Source organism: Odontesthes bonariensis, chromosome 12, assembly GCF_027942865.1.
Source record: "Odontesthes bonariensis isolate fOdoBon6 chromosome 12, fOdoBon6.hap1, whole genome shotgun sequence".
Lineage (NCBI taxonomy): Eukaryota > Metazoa > Chordata > Actinopteri > Atheriniformes > Atherinopsidae > Odontesthes > Odontesthes bonariensis.
The window spans coordinates 28,334,097-28,359,899 of record NC_134517.1 but is presented as its reverse complement, the minus strand read 5'-3'; the positions used below and the strand labels follow the sequence as shown (position 1 = coordinate 28,359,899).

Sequence of the window (25,803 nt, the reverse complement as noted above, 5' to 3'; positions counted from 1 at the left end):
TTTCATGGTGGAGAGTATTTTAGAGAGGTCGGCTGTGGTTATGGGGGAGAAGATGGAAAGCTGGTGGTTGGGGGATGAGGGAAATGGAGGTTCAGAGTTGGGGGTGGTGGCAGTGGAGGTGACAAGCTGGTTGTGTATGTTATCGATCTTAGAGTGGAAAAATGATAGGAGGTTGTTGCACTTCTCCGGGGTGAATGTGGATGAGATATTGTCCTGGGGTTTGAGGAGTTTGTTTATTGTTGAAAAGAGAGTGCGTGGGTTGGAGGATCCAGAGTGAATGATGCCATAATAGTAAACAGAGCGGGCTTTGTTAAGTGCAGATTTGTAGAGGTGCATAAGATCTTTGTAGGCGAGGGCGTGAACTGTGAGACCGGTTTTCTTGATTAATCGTTCTAACTGTCTGAGTTGTTTTTTAAGTTTGTGAAGTTCCGGGGTGAACCATGGGGATGAGTGAATGAAAGTGACAGTTTTGGTTTTCAGGGGGGCCAGTTTGTTGAGAGAGGTAGACAGCGTGTTGTTGTAGATGTTGACTAGGTCCATGGGGGTTGGATTGGTCGAGAGGGGGAGGCCGGAGAGAGTGCTAGATATGCAGGTGGAGAGAGCGACTGGGCAGACGGACTTCAGGTTGCGGAAAGTTATTGTGCGGTCCTGTTTTGGTTGGGGGGCAGGAATGTCAATAGCGAGTGTGATGGCCAGGTGGTCGGAGATGGAGAGGTCGGTGCTGGAGATGTTGTGTATGTGGAGGCCGGTAGAGCAAACCAGATCTAGGATGTGTCCACCTTTATGGGTGGGGAAATTGATGTGTTGGGTGAAGCTGAAGCAGTTGAGTAGGTCCAGAAAGTCCATGGCATGTTTACAGTCCGGGGAGTCAATGTGGAGGTTGAAATCACCAAGGAGTAAAACAGATGGCGAGATGGAGGACAGTGCAGTGATGAATTCAGAGAGGTCTGATAGGAATAATGGATTGGGCTTGGGGGGGCGGTAGATAATTGAAATTATGAGAGGTTTAGGGCCAGGGAGTTTGAAAGCCAGGTGTTCAAAAGATTTAGCGGCAGGGATGGAGAGTGGGCGGGGTTGGAGGTCGTGATGGTAGATGGCAGCAATGCCCCCTCCTTTGCCCTCGGAACGTGGGTTGTCCAGGTATGAAAATCCAGCAGGGGTAGTTTGGTTGAGTGAAAAGTAATCCAAGGGTTTTTGCCAGGTTTCATTTAGACAGAGAAGGTCGAGTTGTTTGTCGATGATAAATTCATTGAGAATAAGACTTTTATTGTTGAGGGATCTTGTGTTGAAGAGGGCGAGTTTCAGGTACTTTTGTTTTGGAATTGATGGGGCGGAAGTGGGGATAGGGCGGAGGTTACAGGTGTTGGTGTTTGGCCCGTTCTGATGACGCGATGAGGAAGTGCGGGAGCCGGTGCGTGAGCTGCGGTCAGACCACAGCGACGGAATCCCGCCCATGGTGGCGGAACCAAAAACAAACTTGCGGCGGGAGCCTCGGTGAATATAGCGAGGACGGAGAAGAAGTCGGTGCAGTTCCAGTGTGGCAGTGAGCTCGGTGGAAGAGGGCAACTGGGAAATCAGCTGGCGGAGCTGCATGGAGGTGGGCGGCGGCTGCAAAGCGCAAAAAGAGAGATGATGGACCAGGACCAACAGCCACAGCGTGGCAGATGGAGAGACCAGCCCGCCTGGGCCCGAAATGAATTCAGGCACAGACAAACGCAAAGCCGGCCAGCTCAGGGAGGCAGCCGTCCCAGCCAGCCAGGAGCTAACCGCACCGAGACAGATGGAAGTCTGCCCGGATCTCTACTCTCAACCGAGTGGCGATGGAAGACGTCTGCTGAACGGGGGCTAGGTATAGCTCGGAAAGGAAGGCAGTGGCCCCGGCCAGTAGAGAGGGCCAGTTAGCCGCACCGGTACAAGTGGAGGCCCCTCCGGGTTTACCTTTAACCTTTAGCCGTACGGCGATGGATCCAGAGGTAGAAGTTCTTAAACATCGGTAAGTGACCGAGCTAACGCACTCAGCACCGAGAGGGGTTTTGAAGCAGTTGCCCAGCAACACCGTGTGAGTTTGTTTTGTGAGATCCAGGGAGGTAGATAGTCCGTAATAATTTCGTAAAAGTTAGCTTTGATCAGCCGGTTGAGAAGCAGATTTAAAAAAGTAGGTAGCTACTGGAAGTAGTGACTAAAAAAAAATATATCAAAAAACAAAAAACAACAGCAAAAGAGAGAGCTTTTAGAGGGAGAAGCGGCAGCCAAAATGCGCCAGCGTCCTCTCGCCATGTTTGTTACCATGGCATTTGCATCACAAAATCGTCCATCCAGAAAAAGTCAGACCTCACAATCGCTTGGTGCTATTTTTGCCTCCCTTCATATCACTGCGTTTAGCCACCTAGCGATAGCCGCACCTGTTACGGTGTTTGCTGCTCGATCTGCAAGGTCTACACGGCACGCAGTGATACGAAGGTAAAGAGAAATAGCACCAAGCGATTGTGAGGTCTGACTTTTTCTGGAGGGACGATTTTGTGATGCAAATGTATTACTCTGTTGAACGCATATTGTTTTGAGAAGCAAAACGCTTTATTTTCGGGACCCCAGCAAACTAGCCGGACTACCTTCATCAACACCAAAACGAGGCTGGAACTCGGCTCACAGGACGCAGCAGGGGGTAAGAAAATGTTCATAAATGATGTTGCTAATATTGGATGTCATACAGCTTCATGTCAAAAGAGGCGAACTATCCCTTTAACGCCATCTTTTTCCCCCATCTCAGGTCGGCAACATGAGCCGAGTGTTGGAGCGCGTGAACGGCGTGGCGCGCTGCCCGTACGACCCTCGCCACAACTCCACGGCGGTGGTGACGGAAAGCGGGGAGCTGTACGCCGCCACCGTCATCGACTTCTCGGGCCGCGATCCCGTCATCTACCGCAGCATGGGCGGCATGCCACCCCTGCGCACCGCCCAGTACAACTCCAAGTGGCTCAATGGTACAGTAAAAGCTCTGCTTCCATCCCTCTGTGCTGCAGCAAACCTGGTTCACAGATAATAATCTTCAGTTTTGTTTACTTGATCGTAAATGTCAGAAGTCTGAGAAGCATGAGAGGCTCTCGGGGCTCATTTTGCCTTATTAAACAAAACCAATGAAGCATGTTGAGAGGTTTAGAGTTTGCAGGCATTCAGATAAACAGCTGATCAGGGAGTCGGTGTTTCTTATTGTTTTTAAATCAGGTGGGAGACGTCTAATCTCAACGAACAAGAAAGCTGATCTGCCCTAAAGCTTCGCTGGATTTTCAAATAATCCACACAAAGTTGTTTCAAGCCACCTCTGAAAAATCCCGCTGTTTCTTTAAGCATTTTGTTTCGCCCTCTTTGGGGCCACAAACGGACCAGGTCTGCACTTTTTGCTTCCAACACAATCGCCTCTTTTGTTATAACAAGACGGCTGAATCCGACAGAGGTTTTTGCAAAGGATTACGGAGACTGTTTTGGTTTGAAGTTCAGTGTGGAACACGCAGCGCAGGTTAGGAAGGGGAGTCAGTGGGGTTTATGAAATGGAGGAAAACAGGAATTGCTGTCCAATCTGGTCCTGTGAGCGTCGGTGTCAATAATCTCCCTGCTGCTGACGCCGTGCCTTTTTTCCTGTGAAATTCATCCGCGCACTCCAGCACGAATGTTGACGGTTTCCTCCACTGAAAGAGGCAGAAACACACGGATAATATGTTGAATGGTGAAGTGGGAGATATTTTAAGCAAATGTGATTGTGGAAGAAAAGGTCAGATTCATTCGTTGTGTCAGAGGATGTGAGATGATTAATACCTGGTGCACCTTCAGAGCTCTCCTGGTTTAATTATCTGAACTAAAGATGACCTGCTTTGCAAATAAAAAGAGATTCTTTAATTATTTTACATTAATAAGTCTTATTTTCATTAATCCACCCCTGTACTGATACTACACTATATACTACAATCCTGTGCTTGTGTTTTTAAGGCTTTTCTGTGCACGAGTGGTCTTTATTAGACAGTAGGTGGGCAGAAAGACATGAACTGAATCCTAAACTTACAGTAGCAACATCTGGGCAATTTCAATATGAAGTTGTTTCCGGAGGAGTTGAGTGGTGAGAAAAGAAAGATGGAAATGAGGATGAGTCTGAAGGTGTGTTTGTGATTGAGGAGGGAGGATGAGGAAGATAGACCGAGGAGTCGGTGAGCGATGTAATTATTCCTCACAGCACAGCGAGGGTGAAATTACAGCGAGCGGCGCAGGGACTCTGCCTGGGTGGGCATGCGGGGGTGTTCTTGTGTCTAAGTATTTAGACGGTATGCGAGCTGCATGTGTGTGTGGAACGAGATGAGTAACAAAGTAGACGGCGTCCTCATCGATAACAACAGCTGGCTCTGCTCACATGTTGCCCTCCACCTCAGCACTCAGACTGCTGCACTTCATGGCTGATTCTGAGCTCTGGAGCTGCGTTCCCTCTGGATTATGGGTGTGAATGAAAATCTCATTTCCAGCTCTGAGCCTCTCCGGTTCAGGAAAACCGCAGCCAGGGAGGGGGTCCTGGATCAAATCCATCCGTTCCCTTATTGGATTGGAAGGCTGCCAGGTGCTGACTGACTGTTTCCCACCATAAAACTGAATGTCACGAGGAGCCGGAGTTACCTGTGAAATGATCTGAACGATGTCTGTGTGCTGCATGAAAACCCCCCTCAGACTTTTTACATAACTGCATATTTATTCATGGAACCATTATTCACCTTCGACCTCCTCCGAGATGCTAAAAAACGTGGCAAGGACGCAGGCTCCACCACCTGAGCCTCAGCCGACCAAACTAAACGTGCCGAGAGTTTATAAACGAACGCAACGGTGACGAATGGCTAAATATTCCTGCTGAACACGCCTGGATTATCAAAGATTTAACTTCCGTTTGTTTCTCTTAGAGTTTGGCATCAGTTCAGGTAGAGCTTTGGGTTGGATGATTGGCTTAAATTGCTTCTGTCGTGCTGCACCTGCAGTGCTGACAGCCCGCTGATTCGTGACATCCTGTTGTGTTGGCAACGCACCGCTACCAAATAATGTGCCGACATCTCCAGCACAGACGCCATAAAGGGCCTTAACGGGCCATCAACACCAACCAATTATGTAGATTAATTAGGAGGAAGCCACACTCCATAACTTTAACAATGAAGATGGTGTCGGATCATATTTTAGGATACACTTTCAGAGCAATTTGAGCAACAATAAAAGGAAATTAAACTAATCAAAACACAGCCAGCATCTGTGATATTTAAAGAGGCCGCTCCAAGGATGTGCCCCCTTTATAATAAATGTAGACAGAAAGTGAATCACAGGGTGTTTCCTGACTATATCTTTTATGTTTTTTCCCCTAAAATCCCCCAGTTGTAGCTTTAAATGATGATGATATGAGTAAAAACAAAGGTTTTAATCCACTTTTATGTAACTGGAGCTCTACATTCCTGCTTCTTCTCCTCTTTCAGTTGAATTCAGAGCGTCTCTTTGAAGAAAAATAGAAATGTTCCAACAGAATAAACCAGCAGGGCTCCTGTTTCTCCTTCACTTTGGGTTTAAATCATTCCAACCTGCTGGTTGATGCTGGAGCGTTCACGTTAAACAAGCATCGGGCTGTTTTTCTTGGCCTTCCTGCAGTTTGTTTTCAGATGCTTCAGTAACTCTGCAGATGATCTGTTCCTGGTTAACTTCACTCGCCCTGAATCCAAAGTGTTTCCAAACAACAGATGACGATGATCTGCTTCCAGGGACCAGCTCCGTGGTTTCTCAGTTCCTGCAGATCCGTCCTCACTTCATCCAGGACACATTCTGTTCGGGAACAGCTGTGATTCGTGCAGGCAGGGAGCGCTTGATTCACATTTTAAACATCAGCTTTGGCGACACAAATTAGTAATTTACAAACATGTTTTGTAGGAAACGGAGCTGGACATCTTTTACTTCCTCATTTCTGCCTAAAAGCATGCCAACGGATGCCCACCCACATCCCGAAACACACGGATATACAACTAAAACTAGAAAGTTATCAAATCTACACCCCAAATTAATGACTACTTCTTCTTCTCGCCATTCTCCAGCTCATCAGAAAGTTTCCCAGAATTCAGCCTGGTTTACAGACTTGTGTATTTAATTAGGGCTGGGTGAGTTAACTCGTTAATTATTTAACGGCGATAAATATTTTATCGCACATTAACGCAGGTTTTATTTTTTTAATTTAATAAAAATAATAATAATATTTTTTTATTTAATTTTTGAGCTTTTGTGCCTTCAATGGAAAGTTCAGAGAGACCGGAAGCAGGGGGCAGAGAGAGGGGGAACGACACGCAGCACAGGGCCGGGGCCAGCTGCAGCGAGGACTATAGGCTCTATACATGGGGCGCCTGCTCAACCCACTACACCACAAACCACCCCCATTTTATTATTGTAAAAGTCTGTTGCTCACAGGCTTTTATTTTGTAAAAGTCTGTTGCTGTCTGCTGTGGAACAGGAAAAGAAAGTAATCGGCGGATCCACCAAACATGGAGAAGGGTACGGAACTTTTACTCGGCCATTTTCATGTTAAAGTTCTTCCAGACGGCGGAGTCGACAGAACCAAAGTCATCTGTAAACACTGCCAAGTTGAATTGTCTTCTCAGCGTAGTGGTTCCAGTCTAAAATATCACTTAAAGGCAAAACACACAACTGATAGCAGCAAGTCATTCAAGGAAACAGACAGTGGAGCGAGGCTTCTACATAAAAACTACAGAAAGATGCTGATGTTAAAAGTGTGTTTGCACAACAAATGTTATGGCACTTTCATTCATATGGCAGCACATTTAAAATAAAACTAAATGCTAAAAGCTATACGCTACTTTTGGATTCATTTTTGGATTTTGCGTACAAATGCGATTAATCGCGATTAATCAGGGAAATCCTGTGATTAATTAGATTAAACATTTTAATCGTTGCCCAGCCCTAGTATTTAAACATCCCGTCTCCCTGCCGTCACCGAGTCGTGCAGCGTTTCTCCTGGTGTGATCGTTGGGGGGCTCGTCTCCTGCTGATGAGATTGTTTCTGATCTGAAGCGTCGGGTGACTCCACCTGCACCCCACCCGCCTGTCAGATTGTTGCATCTCTTTAGCTCTCAGCAGGTTACTGCGACACCGTCGGCTCCATCTCACCTCTGACTGACAGAAACACGCGTGTGCGTGTCCGTGTGGCAGCTCAGGCGTGTTGAATCCACATGCACAGAACTTACATGACAGCGGACGCGTGCTTTAAAAGAATCGAGTCCTTCGGCTCCAGGGAAAGCAGAGCTAACACATGAAGATAATTTCTCTCTCTGGTAACTGTACTCGTGTTTAATACCACTTACTCGTTCATCTGTAGGCTTGTTAGCACTAATAACCTCATGGATTCACACGACTCTATGTTTTTAGTCGCAGATAAATAAACTAAATGATACCTTTGGGTGTTTTTCAGCAATGAATACAATTTTTCCTCTTTGAGTTGATGGTACATCTGGTTGTTTTTTGAGTAAATGTTGAGTCCCTCCACTTCATTAAACCCAAACTGAATAAGTTAATTGGATAACCTGCTAAATTAGACACATTTGTGCAGATTAATGAAAGTAGGAGGACGTTTGCATCACCTTCCCGCTTTAATACGACTTGATTACAGCTTCAAAAAGTCAGCATTCCTCCTCCAGCTGATTGCGTCTTTGTCCTTTTTACAGCAAAAAGCAGCCTTGTGTCCCACAGACCGAAGCACCAATTTGTTTTAATCACTGATGTGGAATGAAATGAGTTCTCTGCTTCTTCTTTTTAAAAGAGTCCCACTCCATGGAGGCCGTTAACGTGTTATTTCCACACAGTGTGTGACGGAGAGGAGGTGCGCGGCGGCGACATCATTATCTTTACTTCTGCTTTATGTGTGCAAATTAGTTGTATTATTCCATTTGTGCATGCGTCTCGAGTGTTATATCGCTTCCAATAAATGGGTCCCAGTGGGAAACTGAAGCAGGAGCAGCAGAGGAGTGTTTTCTTTGATTGTTTCCGCGTGTCTGACAGATGGAAACACAGCAGAAAAAAATCAAGAATATTCAGTATGTGTCAAAACAGCAGCGTGGGCGTTTCCTCTCATAATTCTGTGCTTCAAAAGATGTAAAAAAGAAGGTCGTTATCACGAGGGTGAGAATCACGTGTTGGCTGGAAAGATGTTTTTTTATCCGTTTCATCTTAAACTCGAGCTTCTTATTCAGTGATTTATTTGGTTATTTTTCTTTTCTGCGGGACGTTCAGGCGCTTTGTGGATGCAACACGTCTCCGTGATGTTGTTTTATTTTGAACAAACTTGGATTCAACAGCTTTGTTTGTCATAATCGCACTATTTAAAAACAAACCAGGCAGAATTATCCAGCGTTTGTGGGCGCCACAGAATTATGTGGATGAGTCATGGCAGCACATAAAGTCTGTCGCTGCTAAAACAAGGTAACTATAAATTAAGGTGAACTCAAAGTGAGTTCACGGTGGAGGCCTGCACTGGAAAAAATGCCCCTCCAAAAATAAGTAAGAAAAACAACAAATACAAGACGTTGCCAATGGAACTAGTGAAAATCGGCTTGTCAAGATTTCTTGAAATAAGATGTGATATTTAGGACTTTTGAGATAAAAGTGATCTTGAAATTAGCATTAAAACCTCTTCAAATGTAAAAAAAAAGCTTGTTTCATATGATATGTGACTCAAAACAATTTGTTTTCAAGACTTTTTCATTTAACAAGATATTCCAGATGTATTGTCTTCAAACAAGTCCCTATATCTGGCTGAAATAGAACTTGTTAGGCAGTTGTGTCTTATATTAAGTGTAATGAGATATTTTGACTAGAAATGAGACAAATATACTTGGTAAGACTTTGATTTTTTCCAGTGTGTCCAGCAGTGAGTTCAGTGGTATTCAGTGATGAGTCATGCGTTTGCAATGAGTGACGGTAACGTCGCTGTGATTCGGGCCTTTAACCGGGCGGTGAGGAAGGGGTCATTAATCATCCGGCTGTGTCACCTGGGCCAATAAAAGCAGCACTAGCATCCAGTTAAACAGACATGGATTCCATGGATTTACCATCAAAACATCACACAGATTTATTAGTAGCGTTTTTTTATCGTCCCTCTGCAGCCTCTCATCTGAGTTAAACATTTGACATTGAGGCCTGTTTCCAAACCCGAGTGCAACTGTAGAATCTCCAAGTTTTTTTTATTGCAATCAATAATGTGAACAAAGGCGAAAGCGGCAACATCCAGAAGATTAATGTCGCAAATAGTCCCGTTTCCGTGGAGTCGACATAATGATCCCGCCCTCATTCTGTGTCCCCCTTCCTCCCCCCGCAGAGCCCCACTTCATCTCAGCCTACGACATCGGCCTCTTTACCTTCTTCTTCCTGAGGGAGAACGCGGTGGAGCACGACTGCGGAAAGACGGTCTACTCCCGCGTGGCCCGAGTCTGCAAGAACGACATCGGCGGGCGCTTTCTCCTGGAGGACACCTGGACCACGTTCATGAAGGCGAGGCTGAACTGCTCCCGCTCCGGGGAGATCCCCTTCTACTACAACGAGCTGCAGAGCACCTTCTACCTGTCCGAGCAAGACATCATCTACGGCATCTTCACCACCAATGTGTGAGTGCACACCTGCTTTATCTTCTTCTTCGTGGGTTTTACCCCTTTAGATGATGCTTGAACACATGCTGCAATAACACCTGATCAAAACAAACGTATTTATTCGTCTAGTTCAGTGACACTCACTATTTTTTTCACAAGAGCCACATTGGCAGCAAAATCAAGGGAAGAGCCACATTTACCACAACATACTAAAGTCCCCTTTTGCAAATATACATTCTACATATAAAACATCCCACAAAAAAAGAAACAACACAGCCAATACATTTTCAATTAAGACCACATTTACCTTAATACTGGGATGAGTGGAAGCTGGCATGCATGTCCTCGACTTTCTTCATGTTGTATTTGTAGTTTGTTGTTGTAATCATAGTGAGACATTCAGGATGAGCATGGTTTTTGTGCTGGTTTTTGCCCTTTTTTAATTAAAAACCGATCCATTGTGCCTGCATCTCGCGCTGGCTAAAGGAGCTAGCGTGCGCTGCGGTCAAGTGTGAGGTGGTTTAAGTGGGCTGCGTTGCCAGGTTTAACAGAGCCCCCTTTAGGAAACACCATTAAGCCTTAATTAATACTTAATAAACAATACTTAATACTGTGCAGTATTCGCTGTATGTTATTTGAAAAAATGTATTGTTATTGTTACCATATTATGAGCTACTATGAGAGTGCGAGCCACCAATTAAAGCTTGAGGAGCCGCACAATGAGTATCTCTGGTCTAGTTGAATATGGGTATCAGCCCCGTGGCACTCTCCGTGGTGCTGAAGTCTGCTTCTTCTGCAGCACAACGATCGGCCTTTTGTCTTTTCTTTTTGGATCTGTGGTATTCTACAGATTATATACGGAATATTTCATCATATATTCACAGCAGTCTGACCTTCTGGACCACAGCAACAGGCAGTAATGTGTGAATCCTACGGTTCGTGGGTCCTCTTAGGTAGCATCTGTGCCAAACTTCCTCTTAAACAAACTGTTTTACTTGGAGTTGCTTCTTAATGTTGATGTTATGGATTGGCAGCAGGTTGGAGTATTAAAGAGACAAAAGGAGGGGTAGACAAGCTGCTGGCCTGCTACAGCTGTCAAAGAAGTGGTCACTCGTGATCTTTTACAACATGCTGGATGTTTCAGCCTATAATGCATTAATATGATATAAACACTAATAATAATAATAATAATGCATTTTTTGTCCAACATAAGCATGGTTTATGACACCCAAGTCTTGAGTATAGTGGATCTTAACATCAACTATAACCTCATGATAAAAAAAAGGAGTCACACTTCCATTGTTAATTGTGTTCTAGTAGAGACTGATTGTGTTCATTAAACTTATGTTATCTCAATTGTTTGAAATTGAGATAAAGACCATATATATTAATGGTTTATGAAATAAAATTTTATGTTAAAATTGTTTTTAAAGCCTCAAATTTGACACCAGAGGGTCCCAAAAGTGAAGACCATACAAGGGTTAAAGAGCTTTGAGTGGTCGGCTGGACTAGAAAGCTCTATACAAGTAGAGTCCATCTACCCTATAGCAGTAATTGAATTATTAAATATACACCACAGTCAGCACTTTATGATAGAAAATGACAAATTACCTGCGGGATTGTACTTCCTCGCCAACATGTACACAGGCATCTGTGGATTGCACAAACTCGTGATGCTACTTCCTGGTCTGCGCATGTGCAAAAAGTCCCTAAAAACAGAAAGAAAGGGCATTTTATTTACAACAGAACATGGAAAAAACAAAGGCTGAAAGTGAGAAATGTCAGTAAGTCAGTCGTAAAACTGATTTACAGATTGTTGGGAAAGGAGAGGCGACGCCACACGCTGGCAAACGTGGACCTGAACCAACGTTTTCCAGACGTGTCGATGCAAGAAAAGTCTGAGTCTAATGGTCTGAGCCGACGCTCGTACTTCAGCTCCGGTCGGTGCTCTTACATTTAAGTGGTGAGCAGACAAGTCTGAAGAGTCAGGAAATTTAAGGGCTCACAGGCGTCCATGCAGAGCCTCCTGTTCACCCTCTGATGAGGAAAATTGCCCAAGGAAGTCCAAACAATCACAGTAAACCTGAACTACCTCCGTTTTTATTTGCAGATATTTTTCTCCACTCAATTCTTGTTTATCCGAAACAGTTTTGCAGTGGAATTGAAGTGTGCAGGGCTTATTTAGCATGACAAATAATTTAGGAGGCAACAACTTCAGATGCAGGGATGCTGTCATAAAAAAAAAGAGCATTTTTAAAGGGAGACTCTGGAGTTTAAATGAGGTTTAGAGATGTGCTTCAGTAGATATGACCAGTCTGCTTTCCTGGGAAAACCTTTTTTAATGAGAATGTAGTCTTAACAAGATGTCAGTTCCTGGTATTTAACAGCAGTACAGATCCCAGGACAGTTCATTATTATCTGCCAAGATACGCACTAATGATTAGTCTGTTGTTTCATTACTTTGAGCTCCATTCAACTGCTCATCTGTAACCTTGATTATTACCCTTTTGGGGGTTTAATCTTCTATTAACTTTATTATAAACTATTATTTCCCTTTCAGTCCCAAAGTTTGCATTTGAATACCCTCTTAAAGGGTTTAGCATGGAAAATGAATCAGAAAAAATGTATAAAGTAACAGTTTTTCTGTTGTTATTTAATGAAAGGCAGGAATTAAAGCTGTTATCACCTGAGCTGGATGCATGTATGTGGATAGTGAGGCTGTTTTCCCTTTAAGATGATCTAAACCCGATTCTCCTGTTCTGCCTCTGTTCAGGGATGGATGATTAAGTAGTTTTGGTCAGCTTAGACCCTAAGCGCCTGAGGCCTTCGGGCCGGAGCCTTTGTGTGTATTTACTCAATATTTCATGTTGGAAAGTCAAAGAGCCTCCTGAAAAGGGAGAGAAAAAATGACCCGAAGGACAAAATAACTACAAAATGATACAGAAGGACCAGAACCTGCCCATACCTCTGCCTAAAAGGTGTATCACATAGATGCTTTTATCAGATTGTTCTGATGCCAAACCCCAGTGAACATGCTGCAACTGTGCTGAAGAGCCCTTTAACCACCACTGAGAATATTAATGCAGGAACAGCCACATAAAAGCCATAACATTTAAGCCTCTTTTCATTTGGCCCTCACATTTAATCTCCAAAAGGTTTGTTACGACCCCGGTTGCATAATAAATTGGGACAGAGTGTGAAATGTAGACTAAAAACAGAAAGCAGTGACGTGCAAATCTTAATTGTATGAAAAATATGAACTCAAGTTGAATTTAAAATGAGGCAGAGAGACCTTAGAGAGGCAGAGTGTTTCAGAGGTAAAGATGCTGCATGATTATAATGTTACCAACAGATTCAGAGACATCTCTGTGTGAAAGGAACATGGACTAAAATCAGTGCCGGGTGTCTGTGACCTTCAGGCCCTAGAAATAGACCTGATTCTGTCCTGGAAATCACAGCCTGGGCTCAGGAACACTTCCAGGAATCATTGGTTGTGTTCAAAACCGCATACTACATACTTCCATACTGCATACTCATCGATCAGACAGTATGCAGAGCGTTTACCCACAATGCATTTCACTCCTGCCCGAGCCGAAATCAGCCGGCCTGAAGCTGATTTCTCTTAAGCTCTAAACTCTGTAAACTTTAGCAACATTTGAAACATTTTCAGGTGAGAAAGTAGTCGTTTAGATCCCCAACGTGTTGAAAACCTGACAAAATACCGGCTGTTTACAATTTTGTTCCCACGAATTCGGCACTACTAAAGCTAGCCGTAGTGAGCAACGCACTTCCGGTTATTTTCACAAAATAAAATACCCGTTGCCTTTTATCATAGGGAAAGCCATTACGATACAATTGGTGCTTTTGTTTTGAAAACAGGAAGTGAACCTACCCTCGTTGTAGCTAGCTTGAAACTGTCGTTTTGACAGGAAATGACGATCGGCGACGTCACGTTACGTTGCATCTTGGGTAGTTTGAGTATGAGTAGTAACCTCATGATGCATACCCAACATTTCGGCGAACTTCTCGCTTACTCAAACTCGCATACTAACTCAAAAAGTTAGTATGAGTAGTAGGAGAAGTATGCGGTTTCGAACACAGCCACTCTCTGTGAACACAGCTCACCGTAACATCCACAGATGCAGGTTAAAGCTCCATCAGGCAGAGAAGAAGCCATATGTGAACATGATCCAGAAAATGATCATTTAAAATAGATTGAGACAAAGTGAGAAACTGTCAGAAACTGTTCTGTGGTCAGATGGATCAGAACCTGATGCTGCGTCCTCCAGACTAAAGAGGAGAGGGAGCATCCAGCTGGTTACCAGCTCCCAGTTCAAAGCCTGCATCTCTGATGGTGTGTGGGGGGGCATTGTTTAGCTTTTCTGGTACAACAGGCTCTCAGAGTGGTAAAAAAAAAATACTTGTTCCACCTCTTTTTGTATTGTGAGATGTTCTGAACATCTGAGCCTCTGGTTGCTGCACCAGTAAAAATGAGCAGAAATCTGGATTTCTTCTCCCAACCCAGCCAAGAGACCCGATCTCTCCACCTGTCGCCTCTTGGTTGGAAAAGCCTTGAATGTGCATCTTGGATAGCTACCCAAACAACTGTAAATGGCTCTTTTTGCTCTAAACCATCTTCAGCGGTTGATGAAGCTTATTATTTCCACCCCTTAAATCTGTAATCTGAATCTACTGGCTACCAAAAGTAAAGACCTGTGAGTTTAACAGCTTTGTGATCCGTCTCCTGATCTAAAACCATGGTGTAAAGACGAGGAGGTGCTGATTTCTACCCAAACTACTGCTCCAGCAGAAGGTTGTCAAAGGAAATCCCGTCTCTAAAAGATGAATTTAAAATAAATTTCAGATGTATTGAAGTTGAAGGTGAGTCTGGCGAGTCGGCGGGTGCTAAGCACTGCTGGTGTTGCAGAGTTGTGTCTTGGACTGTGTTACCGTGTGTGTGAGGAAGCAGGGTTGTTGGTATTCAGATGTATTCAGCGTTCAGTCAGGGGGAGAAGCCGACTCCTGCCTCTCACCTTCTGCTCCCTCACCTGTTCAGCTGCCAGCGATTGGACACGACGTGGCTGCTTCCTGTCAGCCTGCAGCCATTTTTAGTGATAGATGTAGGATTGAGGGAGAGCAGGAACCGGGAGAGACGAATGAAATGAAAAGCCAGGGGGATAAAGAGCGAGTAGAAGATGGAGAAGGAGAAGGGAGATGAGATGAGAAGAGGTAATGAGAAAAATCATTAAACTCCAAGCTTTTGTCTGTCTTCCATTGTTTCTCTCTTGCTTTCTGAGGGGAGTCATCGGTCCTCCCTCCAAAACTGCCTCCCTCATCGGGCCGGGATATGTTAATGCAATCACCACAAACACTGTCTCCATCTGTCTGACCTAAATTGAACAGGCTCACAGCTGCTCCCAGGAGTTTGGGCTGTAAAACCGAACGGGAAGAGTTGGAACGGAGTACTTATCTTCTCTATCTGCTGACGATCCCGGCCAAACGGGCCTCAGTGCGTCCGAGGACGGTCTGTAAAGGAGCGGGCTGCTTCATTTGCAGCAGTTTCTACTTTGAGGAACTGCTGTAGGGAAAAAAGATTGAAAGAAAGGGCAAAATTTATGGAATTTTTTTTGGCCTTTTTCATGTTAATGTCATAACCCAGCAGGTAAGTCTTCAGCCTGATCAGCTTTCTGTTTGTGGAGCAGAAATAAATCCAGTCCTTGCAGATAAATGTCTGGCCGTGCGTAACAAAGCCCGTAGCGGTACCTTCAGACGTCACTTCTAAGCTGGTTAACGGAAACAGACGTTTTCATTTGTTCTTTTTTGGGACATTTGAAAAGGTTGCCTGATATTTGCTTTACAATAACATGGAAAAGGGCCGGTCAATCCTTATAAATTCCTGTTTGGGTATTCATCAGGCCAAATGCCAGAGTATTTATGTGTAAATTTGATATTTTGAGGTGTTTAGTTTGGGGATGGGTGGGGGGATTACAAAAGCAATTTGATGGCTTATTTATGGGTTGAAAATGCTCCAAATATTTGACAGATTTAATGATATACGGTTATTATTTTTTACTAAGTTGAGGACTTGAACAGATGTCGTCAGAGCAGCAGCTTTGGTTCTCTGCATTCAAGGACAGAGCTCAGTGTGGGAAGCTTTTCACGTTCGTTATGTGAGCTGTATGGACACCTGAAATCAGAAATATGCCCCCTGATTCTGTGAGCCTCTGCACACGTTAGTTTTACAGCAGTTTGAATAGAAAGGAAGTATGTTTTGTGTGTCACATCTGTGGAACGCCCTTTAAAAATGGCCGTTAGTCACAGCCTTTCTTAGAGAAGACAAAGGAAGTTAAAAGCACCAGCCAAGAAAGCTTGTCAAGCTCTTATGGAAGGACGGTTTTAACTTTTCATCAGAATAAGCCCACTCAAGACCTGGGAGCTCAGTGAGGTCTTTTAATTAACTCCAGGCCCTTACTGTCGGGGTCCCTCTGTCGTGGGCTCAGTGTAGAGAGCCTCCGGGGGCATCTAATCAGCCATTACTCACTAATAATGAAACTCTTTATCTGTTTCTAGATGCCTCCGCTGACCTTCCACTTCAGCAGCTGTTAGACGGCCTTGAATCTAAGAACCTGGCGGTAGGATAAGGAGTGCGGGAACAAATGGCTCATTAATTAATCAGTATTTTAAGGACCTTTTCTGTGTGTCCGTCACTTTAAATTCAACTTGTCTTAGTTATCTTATTAATAGAAATGAATCATTACCTGACATATATCCTGTCGACGCCTCAGATCTTTTCAATTATTAAAATAACTGTGGGTCTCCTGTTCCACTGATCTGAGCTTTGAGGCAGGATTAAGATGGTGGACGCTGTGCAGCTTTGGCAGAATACGGTAGAAAAGGTTGATGTGAGGAATTTCTGTAACTTTATGGTTTAAGTTTGTGTCAGAACTGGTTTTCCCATCCTAAGCAGACATTTAATGAAGTCATTTTATTGCTCTTAAGGCCAAAGTTTGCTTTCCTGTGAACAGAAAGGGACGAGTTCAGGCCTGTAAGTGACAGATCCATTTGATTATCAGGCTGAGCTCTTAAAAACAACTCTATATCAACACCCTAAGAGATCCTAAAATCCTTCCAATCCACTGACAGTATGAGTCTGAGTCAGTGAGATCAGATCATACATCTGGGACCAAAGATGTGAAGGGCGGCCGAGTGAATCCAGCCACAAAACTGCAGTATTTCTGTGTTTATATGGCGTCCTCTTCCCGTCATACTGCTGAAATCTAACTGGAAATGAACAGAGAGCCTGCAGCTGGAAGCTGGGCCTGATGTAAACCCAGCTGGGTTTTTCATTCCTTTATGGATTTCACTGGATACACAGTAAAAATGGGTCAATTCAGGCTTTGACTAAAAATATCAGCACTACTGTTTTCACTGTAGAGTCTTACGGCAGTTAAACCACCTGGTTCTGTCACTGAGTAACTGGATGTGTTGCTGAGTCAGACGGTGACTGTTTTGTTTTTGCCTTCGTACTGTCGTACAGTGTGAAAATGTGTCTGCATCATCCTGCCTGCCTCTGCTGAGTGGGCCATGCAGGAATTAACTTGGGTTGAAACATTGACCTTAATGTGGCTTTAGTGGCTGTTGTGTTTTTTTTTTTTTTTTACCATAAATTGTGGAAAGGCCCATTAGCTAAAAACGGGGGATTCAGCTCAACCTTGCTGTACTCCTGCTGCACCGATGTGCAATGACGCCATTAACTTGTCAAATCCCTTTATCTAAAAAGCACTTTTAAAAAAAGCACCTGTTGACTTAAGTGCTTTTGAACAAGTCGGATAAAGAAAATAATGAAAAACCACACACATATTGTGTGTATATGTTGTATATTATACAGTCTAGAAGCTGTGCGGCACAGAAATACTCTGAATAATAAACATTTTTTATCAGTTGCTGCATTTAAAAGCAAAGAGTTCGAGTACAAACAGGAAAGATCATGCAGAGAAACATTCGGGGATTCGGTGTAAAACGCGATATGAGCCTCCAGCTCGGAGTCAGATGAATATCAGCCTTTTGTTGGACTGATCTTCAGCGATTGTTGTCGCAGAGTAAGGCTCAGTGAGGAGTTTATTGCCTTTCTGAAACATGCAGCAACACTTCCTGAGGGGCAGATCAGGGTTTTCTTTTGTTCTGCTATCAACAAATCTTATGTTTTATATTTAATTTCCTGAAACAGCTGGTCCTGCAGTTTACTCAAACAACTTTTTTCACATCTAATGAACCCACAATGTGTGTAAGTGTTGATTAATGAAGGATTTGATTGGCTCAGTGGAGTCCTGTGGCTCACATGAATTATATCCTGCATGCTGGGCTTCAGAAACACACACATTCCTTCTTAATTAGCTCCGCTCAGAGTTGGCTTGGGCCTGTCGAGTCATTCGCTGACAATTAGAAATATAAATATCACCAGCATCACTCTTTAAAGGTGGATTTTCTAAGTTTAGTCTTGAAAAATGATCGCTGCATGGGGCAGAGTTCCACCAGGTGACGTTCGTTTCTCTTCCTTTCATTTATTTGAACCTCTGCAGAGGGGGAGAAACGGCAAAAAAACACTTTCATCAGCTTTTTTGGGACTTTTTGGCTCTTTTAATTTTAACTGAAGAAATGAATCATCATGACCAGAATAAGCCAGCTGACAATAAGATGAGCATGCACGAGCCTGTTCTGGTGACACGTGCGGTTTACATAATAAAATTAGTTTGTTATTTCACTGCTTCTGTTTGTGAGAAGTTTAAAGCTTTTTACTTCCCAGTCCAGCAGAAAGGTTGCAGGTTCCGTCTGATTTCAGTCTTCCAATGACGAGGCAACACCGACGTTTCCATTTGTTCCGTTTCTTATCTTTGGTGCTCAGTGCAGGTGTTTGAATAGTTCCGTAAGCTGCACAACATCCAGGAATCTCTCTCTCCTGGGATGTCTGATAAGTTGGAACAGCCAGTTTGGCAGCACTTGAATAAATATCTCGATTTATTCAAAGGTCTGGAGTTACACAATTTCATGAACTCTTCAAAATTGAAATTGAAATGTAGCCAAACCACTGAAGCTATCAGATGACTGTAGTTTTTCTAACAAACACTTTGCTCAGCCTTTTTCTACCAACTAAACACAGCTAGAGGTGGGTAGTAACGAGCTACATTTACTTGAGTAAGTTTTTGAAAAAATGACTGTGACTGTGTTTCACCAATCAGACGCAGCCGTGCAGTCTGGTCACGTGACCGTACTCAATCTCAGCGGCGGGACGGGTTAGCTTTAGCATTAGCAGTCGTAGCAAACAAACAAAGAAACAGATGAAAAATGTCAGAATCAACGGTGGGAAATGCAGACACAGACGAGGCCTCATACTGAAAGCATGTTTACCTTACAAAGAGTGAGAAACAGCAGCTACATTATGTGTCTTCTGTGTTAACCAAAACAAACGCACATTTCAGCAGAAACTCAGCATCTAACTTGAGGAAACATGTAGCGCTAAGTTTCCTAAACTCGTTTTTCCCCCCATGGATAGATGAATGTTTGTTTTTTAGGTTACATATGGGTTACATATGTTTTAAACATTTCCTAAGTCTCTCTTATTTTTTATTAAAGTTCTTGAATTTACCTGGATTATTTTAATTTAAGCTATTTTGTAATTAATTAATGTATTTTATCAATTGGATGAACTCTAATTTGCCTAAAGATGATTTAGTATTTTTGTCTGTCTGATTGAATGCTTGTGTTAACAAATAAATCAGACGTTACTCAACAGTTACTCAGTACTTGAGTAGTTTTTTCACCAAGCACTTTTTTACTCTTACTCAAGTAATTATTTGGATGATTACTTTTAACTTTTACTTGAGTCATATTATTCTGAAGTAACAGTACTTTTACTTGAGTACAATTTTTGGCTATATTGATAAGAAAACTATCAGCAGAGCGTCCCCTCAGCTGATGTAACGCAGCACCAACCATGTTTGCCATTTTAAACCCAAATGAGCTGCGTATAAATACCTTTATAAAAGAGCCGAGAGAGTGACGGGTGAGCAGCCAATGGCAGCAGCCCTCCTGGTGCAGCTCTGTATGATCACCTGTGTGACGTCAGAGGAGGCTGATCAGGAACACGGTTTGTTGCTCTCTGAACACAGATAATTTGCCTTTAAATAGTTAAAGTTACACTACATATGCAAACTGTATGTAAGAATAACTCTGGATACTTTATCCGAGTAACAGATTTCCTCCTAAAGTCCTGCTGAAGTGTCTCCGTCCATCATTAATCTGAAATATAAAAGACGATGACCGTGTGGAACCCAAAGTGAGAGATGTTAAGATTATTCCACCAAAATTAAAAAAAGGAGAGAAGATCACAGAGCTGGACTTGGATTCATTCTGAAACAAGATGGGAATTCAGTAAATGTCCGAGGACAACCGGCGGCAGGATCTGCTGGAAGGAGATGAATCACATTGTGAAGTGGCCTCCCACGCCTCGGTGCTGCGCCAGCAAACAGCAGATGCCAAACAGCTTTTCAATCACTGTCCCAGGCTTTTAAACCGACTCGAAGCATATGGGCTGCGTCCATTAGTGCAAATGACTGTTTTCCTTTCAGTACACACGTTTGTCAAAGTAGAGTTTTCAAATAAATCTGGACGTCTGCGCGGCAGAAATAAGTGTCGGGGAAGTTGTAGCTACAGTTTGACCACAAACCCAGAATTTAACTTCCTATTGTGTCAAACTGTCGCCGAACAAAGATGAGAATAAAGTCCTTCCACTGAAGTCTGAGTCTGTGGATGTTTAGCTTCCCTCAGTGTTCACACAGAACTAATTCTGAGCTGCTCAGCATTATGCCCACCCTGCAGCAGTAAGAGAACAAACTGATTATTTCCAACAAAAGACCAGAGCGATCTCTGAACAAATACGTTTAGAAGAGTGGTGAAAGTCCTGAAACGCTCCTCTTTGATGCTTTAAATATAAAACTTAAGTATCTCAATTAAATCGACTTTCTGAGCTCAGGAGTGTGGCTCAAGAACCAACATCAGCTCATAGTCTGTTGGTATTTTCTGTGAAGAACTCCTCGGGTACCTTCAGATTTTGCATCGTCTTTTCTACATTTTTGTTTTATGAGCCCCCCCAATAACAACAGCACGGCAGCTCTGAGCTAACAGTGCAATAGTACGCGTTCCTTCATTCATTGGTCGTAAAGTATTGGTGAAATAAAGACAGATAATGCCTTATTTAGAGTCTGTATTGTCTCTGCCCTGTTCTCTCCCGTTATACGGATATACGCCAACTTTCACCAAACTGTTATCGGTGAGTATATGAAGGTATTTAATGCCAGAGATCAGGTCCAGGTTTAAGGACGATATATAAATCTTAAAATGCTGACGTTGTACACCTTGTGTTTTAATGCTGGCAACATGTTTCAAAAGTTGGAACCGGGGCAACAAAAGACCTTAAAACTTTTAATTTGTGGGGAGATGAAAAACGAAGTTAACTGGTCAGCAGCACGATTGGATTTAGATTAACTTTGCAGAGACTGAATATTTCAGAAGTAAAGAAAAGAAGAGGTCCAGTACCAATCTGTACGGCTGAGATATTTGGGCCTTCAGACAGTGTTTTATTAAAAAAAAAAAAAAAAAAGACTGATTCTGTTGTGGAAATCACATCAGAGGCTCAGGGACGCTTGTGAAAACCACTGTCTGTGAACAGTTTCTCAACAAGAGCAATTTTAGAAAATATATTACAAATTACCGCTGCCTTCTGTGGGCCAAAGTTCATTTAATGTGGACTGGACCGGAGTTAAAGATGGAAATCCTTCCTGAAAATCCCGAGCACGTGGAATGGGCATCATTAATGCTGGATTATAGATGCATATTTCAGGGAAGCAGCCGACACCATCCAGTCAATATTTCTTGCTTATTTCAACAAGACGACGTCTCAAAGACATTTTTAAGTCTTGCATATGTCACTATATGGTCGATCTTAGCTGAAGTGCTTCTCCTTCTCTGCTTCTGTCCGAGTCTTTGTTCGTAACGTCGGGATCATCGGTATCCTGCAGCCATGCCAAGGCAGCAGGCCGTCCTCTGTGTGGTAAAACGTGTTGTGCTGGTTTGGCTGGGAAAAAGGGAAAAACCGTCAGCAGTTTCAGGCAGTTAAGAATCTCATTACCTCGCAGCTTATTACAGCTAAAGAGAATCCCGGTAATGGCTTTGCGCACGCTGGCAGTTTGGTTGAGTTCTTGTGTCGTATGTTACATCTGTGAGGCAGCTGTGTGTGCGCTCACAATCTGTGCCATTTCTTCTCATGTCCTCATTCCCCATGCAGCACTGATAGCATAGCTTAGCCTGCAGCCACACAGGCCCCGTTTAGTGGAGGTGTCAGTGATGGGACTTCCATTTAAAGGATGGGAAACATCGCAGATAGGCTTTGTTACACCGAGGCGTGCTGCCAGTTTCTGATATGCCTTCACTGACTGCCGGCATCTGAACCGTTGTGAATATTGCTGTTGATAAAATGTGTTCTTTTCCTCTCTCCCTGTCTCTTTCCCTATAAAGCAACAGTATTGCAGCATCTGCAGTGTGTGCCTTCAACCTGAGCGCCATCACCCAGGCCTTCAATGGACCCTTCCGCTCCCAGGAGAACCCCCGCTCCACCTGGCTGCCCACACCCAACCCCATCCACAACTTCCAGGTTAGCTTAGCAACACTGCCTCTTACCTTCTGAAACCATCCGTCCGGCTGGCCAGATATGACCGAAAAAAAATAAGAAACCAAGAAGTAAATATGCAGTCTAGTTTAGTTTAGTTTAGTTTATTCCAAGCAAAAATAATATACAGAACAAGCGGCTAAGTACATTACAATTTTTGTACAATACACAAACTGAACTTATTCGTAGTATTTTAGAAGTACATTTATACAACTTAGATTCAAATAAGCTTGGAAAGGAGTGGGACGAAGACAAACTTATAGATTTCCACCCCCATTCAGTTCTTAATAAATAATAAGGCCGCCGCCATTTACATCATTGGTTCTCCATCAAATGTGTGTACATAGTACAGTTGCAATAAAGTATATATATATATATATATATATATATACACACTTCTCTTCCCCCCTTCTTCCTTAAAAAATACAAGCAATGGCAATAAGAATACCCCAAGGGTAAGGCCTGTGAGTAACTGATCATAACATCTTTTACTGTCGTACGCAGCGATCTTCTTGCGCACTGTACTTTAATAATATAATTTTTATGTATCTTAGTTTGAAAAGGTGAATGGATGGGCATTGTTTAATATTGGCACATAGACTTTGGTTTAAAAAACATCTTAAATTCCAACAAAAAGATTTCTGTTACCACAGAGAAAAGCTTTCTGCTCAGTCAGTCCATGCCCTCAGGCTGGATAACAGTTAAAGGGGAAAAACACTCTTAAAGATGTTGTAAATGAGCAAATCTGAACCCGAGGCTCAGTGTATGCGAGGGTCCAAAATACAGGCTGTCAATGCGGGGAGATGATAAACAAACATCAACTAAACAACAGTCGGTTTCACTCGAATTACTGCAACATCGATAAGAAAGAGGACGAGAAGAGTAAAGCTACGATGAAAGAAAACAGCAAACTCTGCTGCTTATTGTGTTGGCATTAAGTCTGACTCAGCCTGCTACATCTGGCCTTTTTATTATATTTATATTTATAAAGATGCTTAATAATCAGCTACACAACATCTTCAGAATGGCTTTGGTGATGTGACATAGGCGTTCAATTAAAACTTTAATCGTGCACGTTAAATAAATGGTCAGAAGCACTGTTTTTACTTTTATTTTTAACTTCATGAAAAGCTAATTACGCAAATTATAGATAATTTTAATCACCTTTTTATACATTTTCCGACAAGAAAAAATCTCAAATGTGTTGAGTGTTAAAGCTGATAAAATGTGACGGTGATCTTACAAACCGAGTGAAACCAACAAATCAAACTCTCACCGTTAAAGTCAAATAATCGCTGATGAGCGAGTGTCTCGTTTAGTTACTGAGAACAGAGTGAGGAGCTGAACCTGTCCAGTCTATTCATTTAATAAGACTGCAAAGTCCTTCCCCCTGTTTGGTTTTTCTTGCTTTCCATCTCTGCCTCCTTAGTTCCTTTTCACATGGCCCCCTGATGCCCTTTCTCACCCCTCTGCAGTGCGGTACCATCGAGGACGAGGGTCCCAACGAGGGTTTAACGGAGCGCAGCCTGCAGGACGCGCAGCGCCTTTACCTCATGAACGACGTGGTGCAGCCGGAGTCTGTCGATCCGCTGGTCATGCAGGACGATGTTCGCTTTTCAAACCTCGTTGTGGACATTGTTCAGGGCATGGACACCCTCTACCACGTTATGTACATCAGCACGGGTCAGTCGTGGAGAAGCGAAGAACCAAACTTTCACGTCTAAACTAAAAGAGAAAGAGGTGCGTTTCAACTGACCTGACATTTCTTCTTTTCCTCGTTCTTAAATCAGAATACGGCACCATCCTGAAGGCGCTGGCAACGCCCAACAAGAACCTGCAGGGTTGTTACCTGGAGGAGATGGAGCTCCTCCCCCCAGGGGTGCGAGAGCCAATCCTGAGCCTGCAGATCCTGCACAGCGACAGGTCACTCTTTGTTGGGCTGAACGACCGAGTCCTGAAGATCCCTCTGGAGAGGTGTTCCACCTACGAAACTGAGACGTGAGTAGAGCATCAAAGTAGCTTCTTCACATGAACGATATCCACCGAACATCGTCTGGTGTCGGACTTTCACTCGAGTACTTCATAACAGAAGTTAATCCTGCTTTCTTTTTACACATGAGCTCATATGGGCGTCACGCACACTTTGGTGTCCAATACAACTGATTTGGACGTCTGTATTCTCTCACACGGCTTTGCTGGAGGACTCACTAGACTTATCTCTGTGAACTTTCAGATAACTCAGTTAACTCTCAATAAGTCTCAGGTAACTCAGTTAACTCTCATATAACTCTCATATAACTCCCAGGTAACTCAGTTAACTCTCATATAACTCAGTTAACTCTCATATAACTCAGTTAACTCTCATATAACTCCCAGATAACTCTCAGTTAACTCTCAGATAACTCACTTAACTCTCAGTTAACTCTCAGATAACTCACTTAACTCTCAGATAACGCTCAGATAACTCAGTTAACTCTCATATAACTCCCAGATAACTCTCAGTTAACGCTCAGATAACTCAGTTAACTCTCATATAACTCCCAGATAACTCCCAGATAACTCTCAGATAACTCTCAGATAACCCTCAGGTAACTCAGTTAACTCCCAGATAACTCTCAGGTAACTCTCAGATAACTCACTTAACTCTCATATAACTCAGTTAACTCTCATATAACTCACTTAACTCTCAGATAACGCTCAGATAACTCCCAGATAACTCACTTAACTCTCAGATAACGCTCAGATAACTCTCAGATAACTCACTTAACTCTCAGTTAACTCCCAGATAACTCTCAGGTAACTCAGTTAACTCTCATATAACTCCCAGATAACTCCCAGATAACTCTCTGATAACTCAGTTAACTCTCATATAACTCCCAGATAACTCTCAGATAACTCTCAGATAACTCAATTAACGGTCATATAACTCCCAGATAACTCCCAGATAACTCTCAGTTAACTCTCATATAACTCCCAGATAACTCCCAGTTAACGCTCAGATAACTCAGTTAACTCCCAGATAACTCCCAGATAACTCAGTTAACTCTCAGTTAACTCTCAGATAACTCACTTAACTCTCAGATAACGCTCAGATAACTCAGATAACTCTCATATAACTCCCAGATAACTCTCAGTTAACGCTCAGATAACTCAGTTAACTCTCATATAACTCCCAGATAACTCTCAGTTAACTCTCAGATAACTCACTTAACTCTCAGTTAACTCTCATATAACTCCCAGATAACTCTCAGTTAACTCTCAGATAACTCACTTAACTCTCAGTTAACTCTCAGATAACTCACTTAACTCTCAGTTAACTCACTTAACTCTCAGATAACGCTCAGATAACTCAGTTAACTCTCATATAACTCCCAGATAACTCTCAGTTAACGCTCAGATAACTCAGTTAACTCTCATATAACTCCCAGATAA

At 43.1% G+C, this 25,803-nt stretch overlaps 1 protein-coding gene across 5 annotated transcripts in view; it reads left to right on the top strand.

Annotated features, from left to right (window-relative positions):
* The window catches only part of sema5ba (sema domain, seven thrombospondin repeats (type 1 and type 1-like), transmembrane domain (TM) and short cytoplasmic domain, (semaphorin) 5Ba), a 157,325-nt gene that overhangs the window by 97,501 nt on the left and 34,021 nt on the right, over positions 1–25,803 (top strand). For all 5 annotated transcript variants that reach the window (XM_075479980.1, XM_075479979.1, XM_075479978.1 and 2 more), the window contains exons 7-11: positions 2,768–2,981; positions 9,383–9,668; positions 22,221–22,356; positions 23,847–24,054; positions 24,162–24,369. In XM_075479980.1, the coding sequence (XP_075336095.1) occupies positions 2,768–2,981; positions 9,383–9,668; positions 22,221–22,356; positions 23,847–24,054; positions 24,162–24,369 (1,052 nt within the window). The remainder of the gene's footprint in view (positions 1–2,767; positions 2,982–9,382; positions 9,669–22,220; positions 22,357–23,846; positions 24,055–24,161; positions 24,370–25,803) is intronic.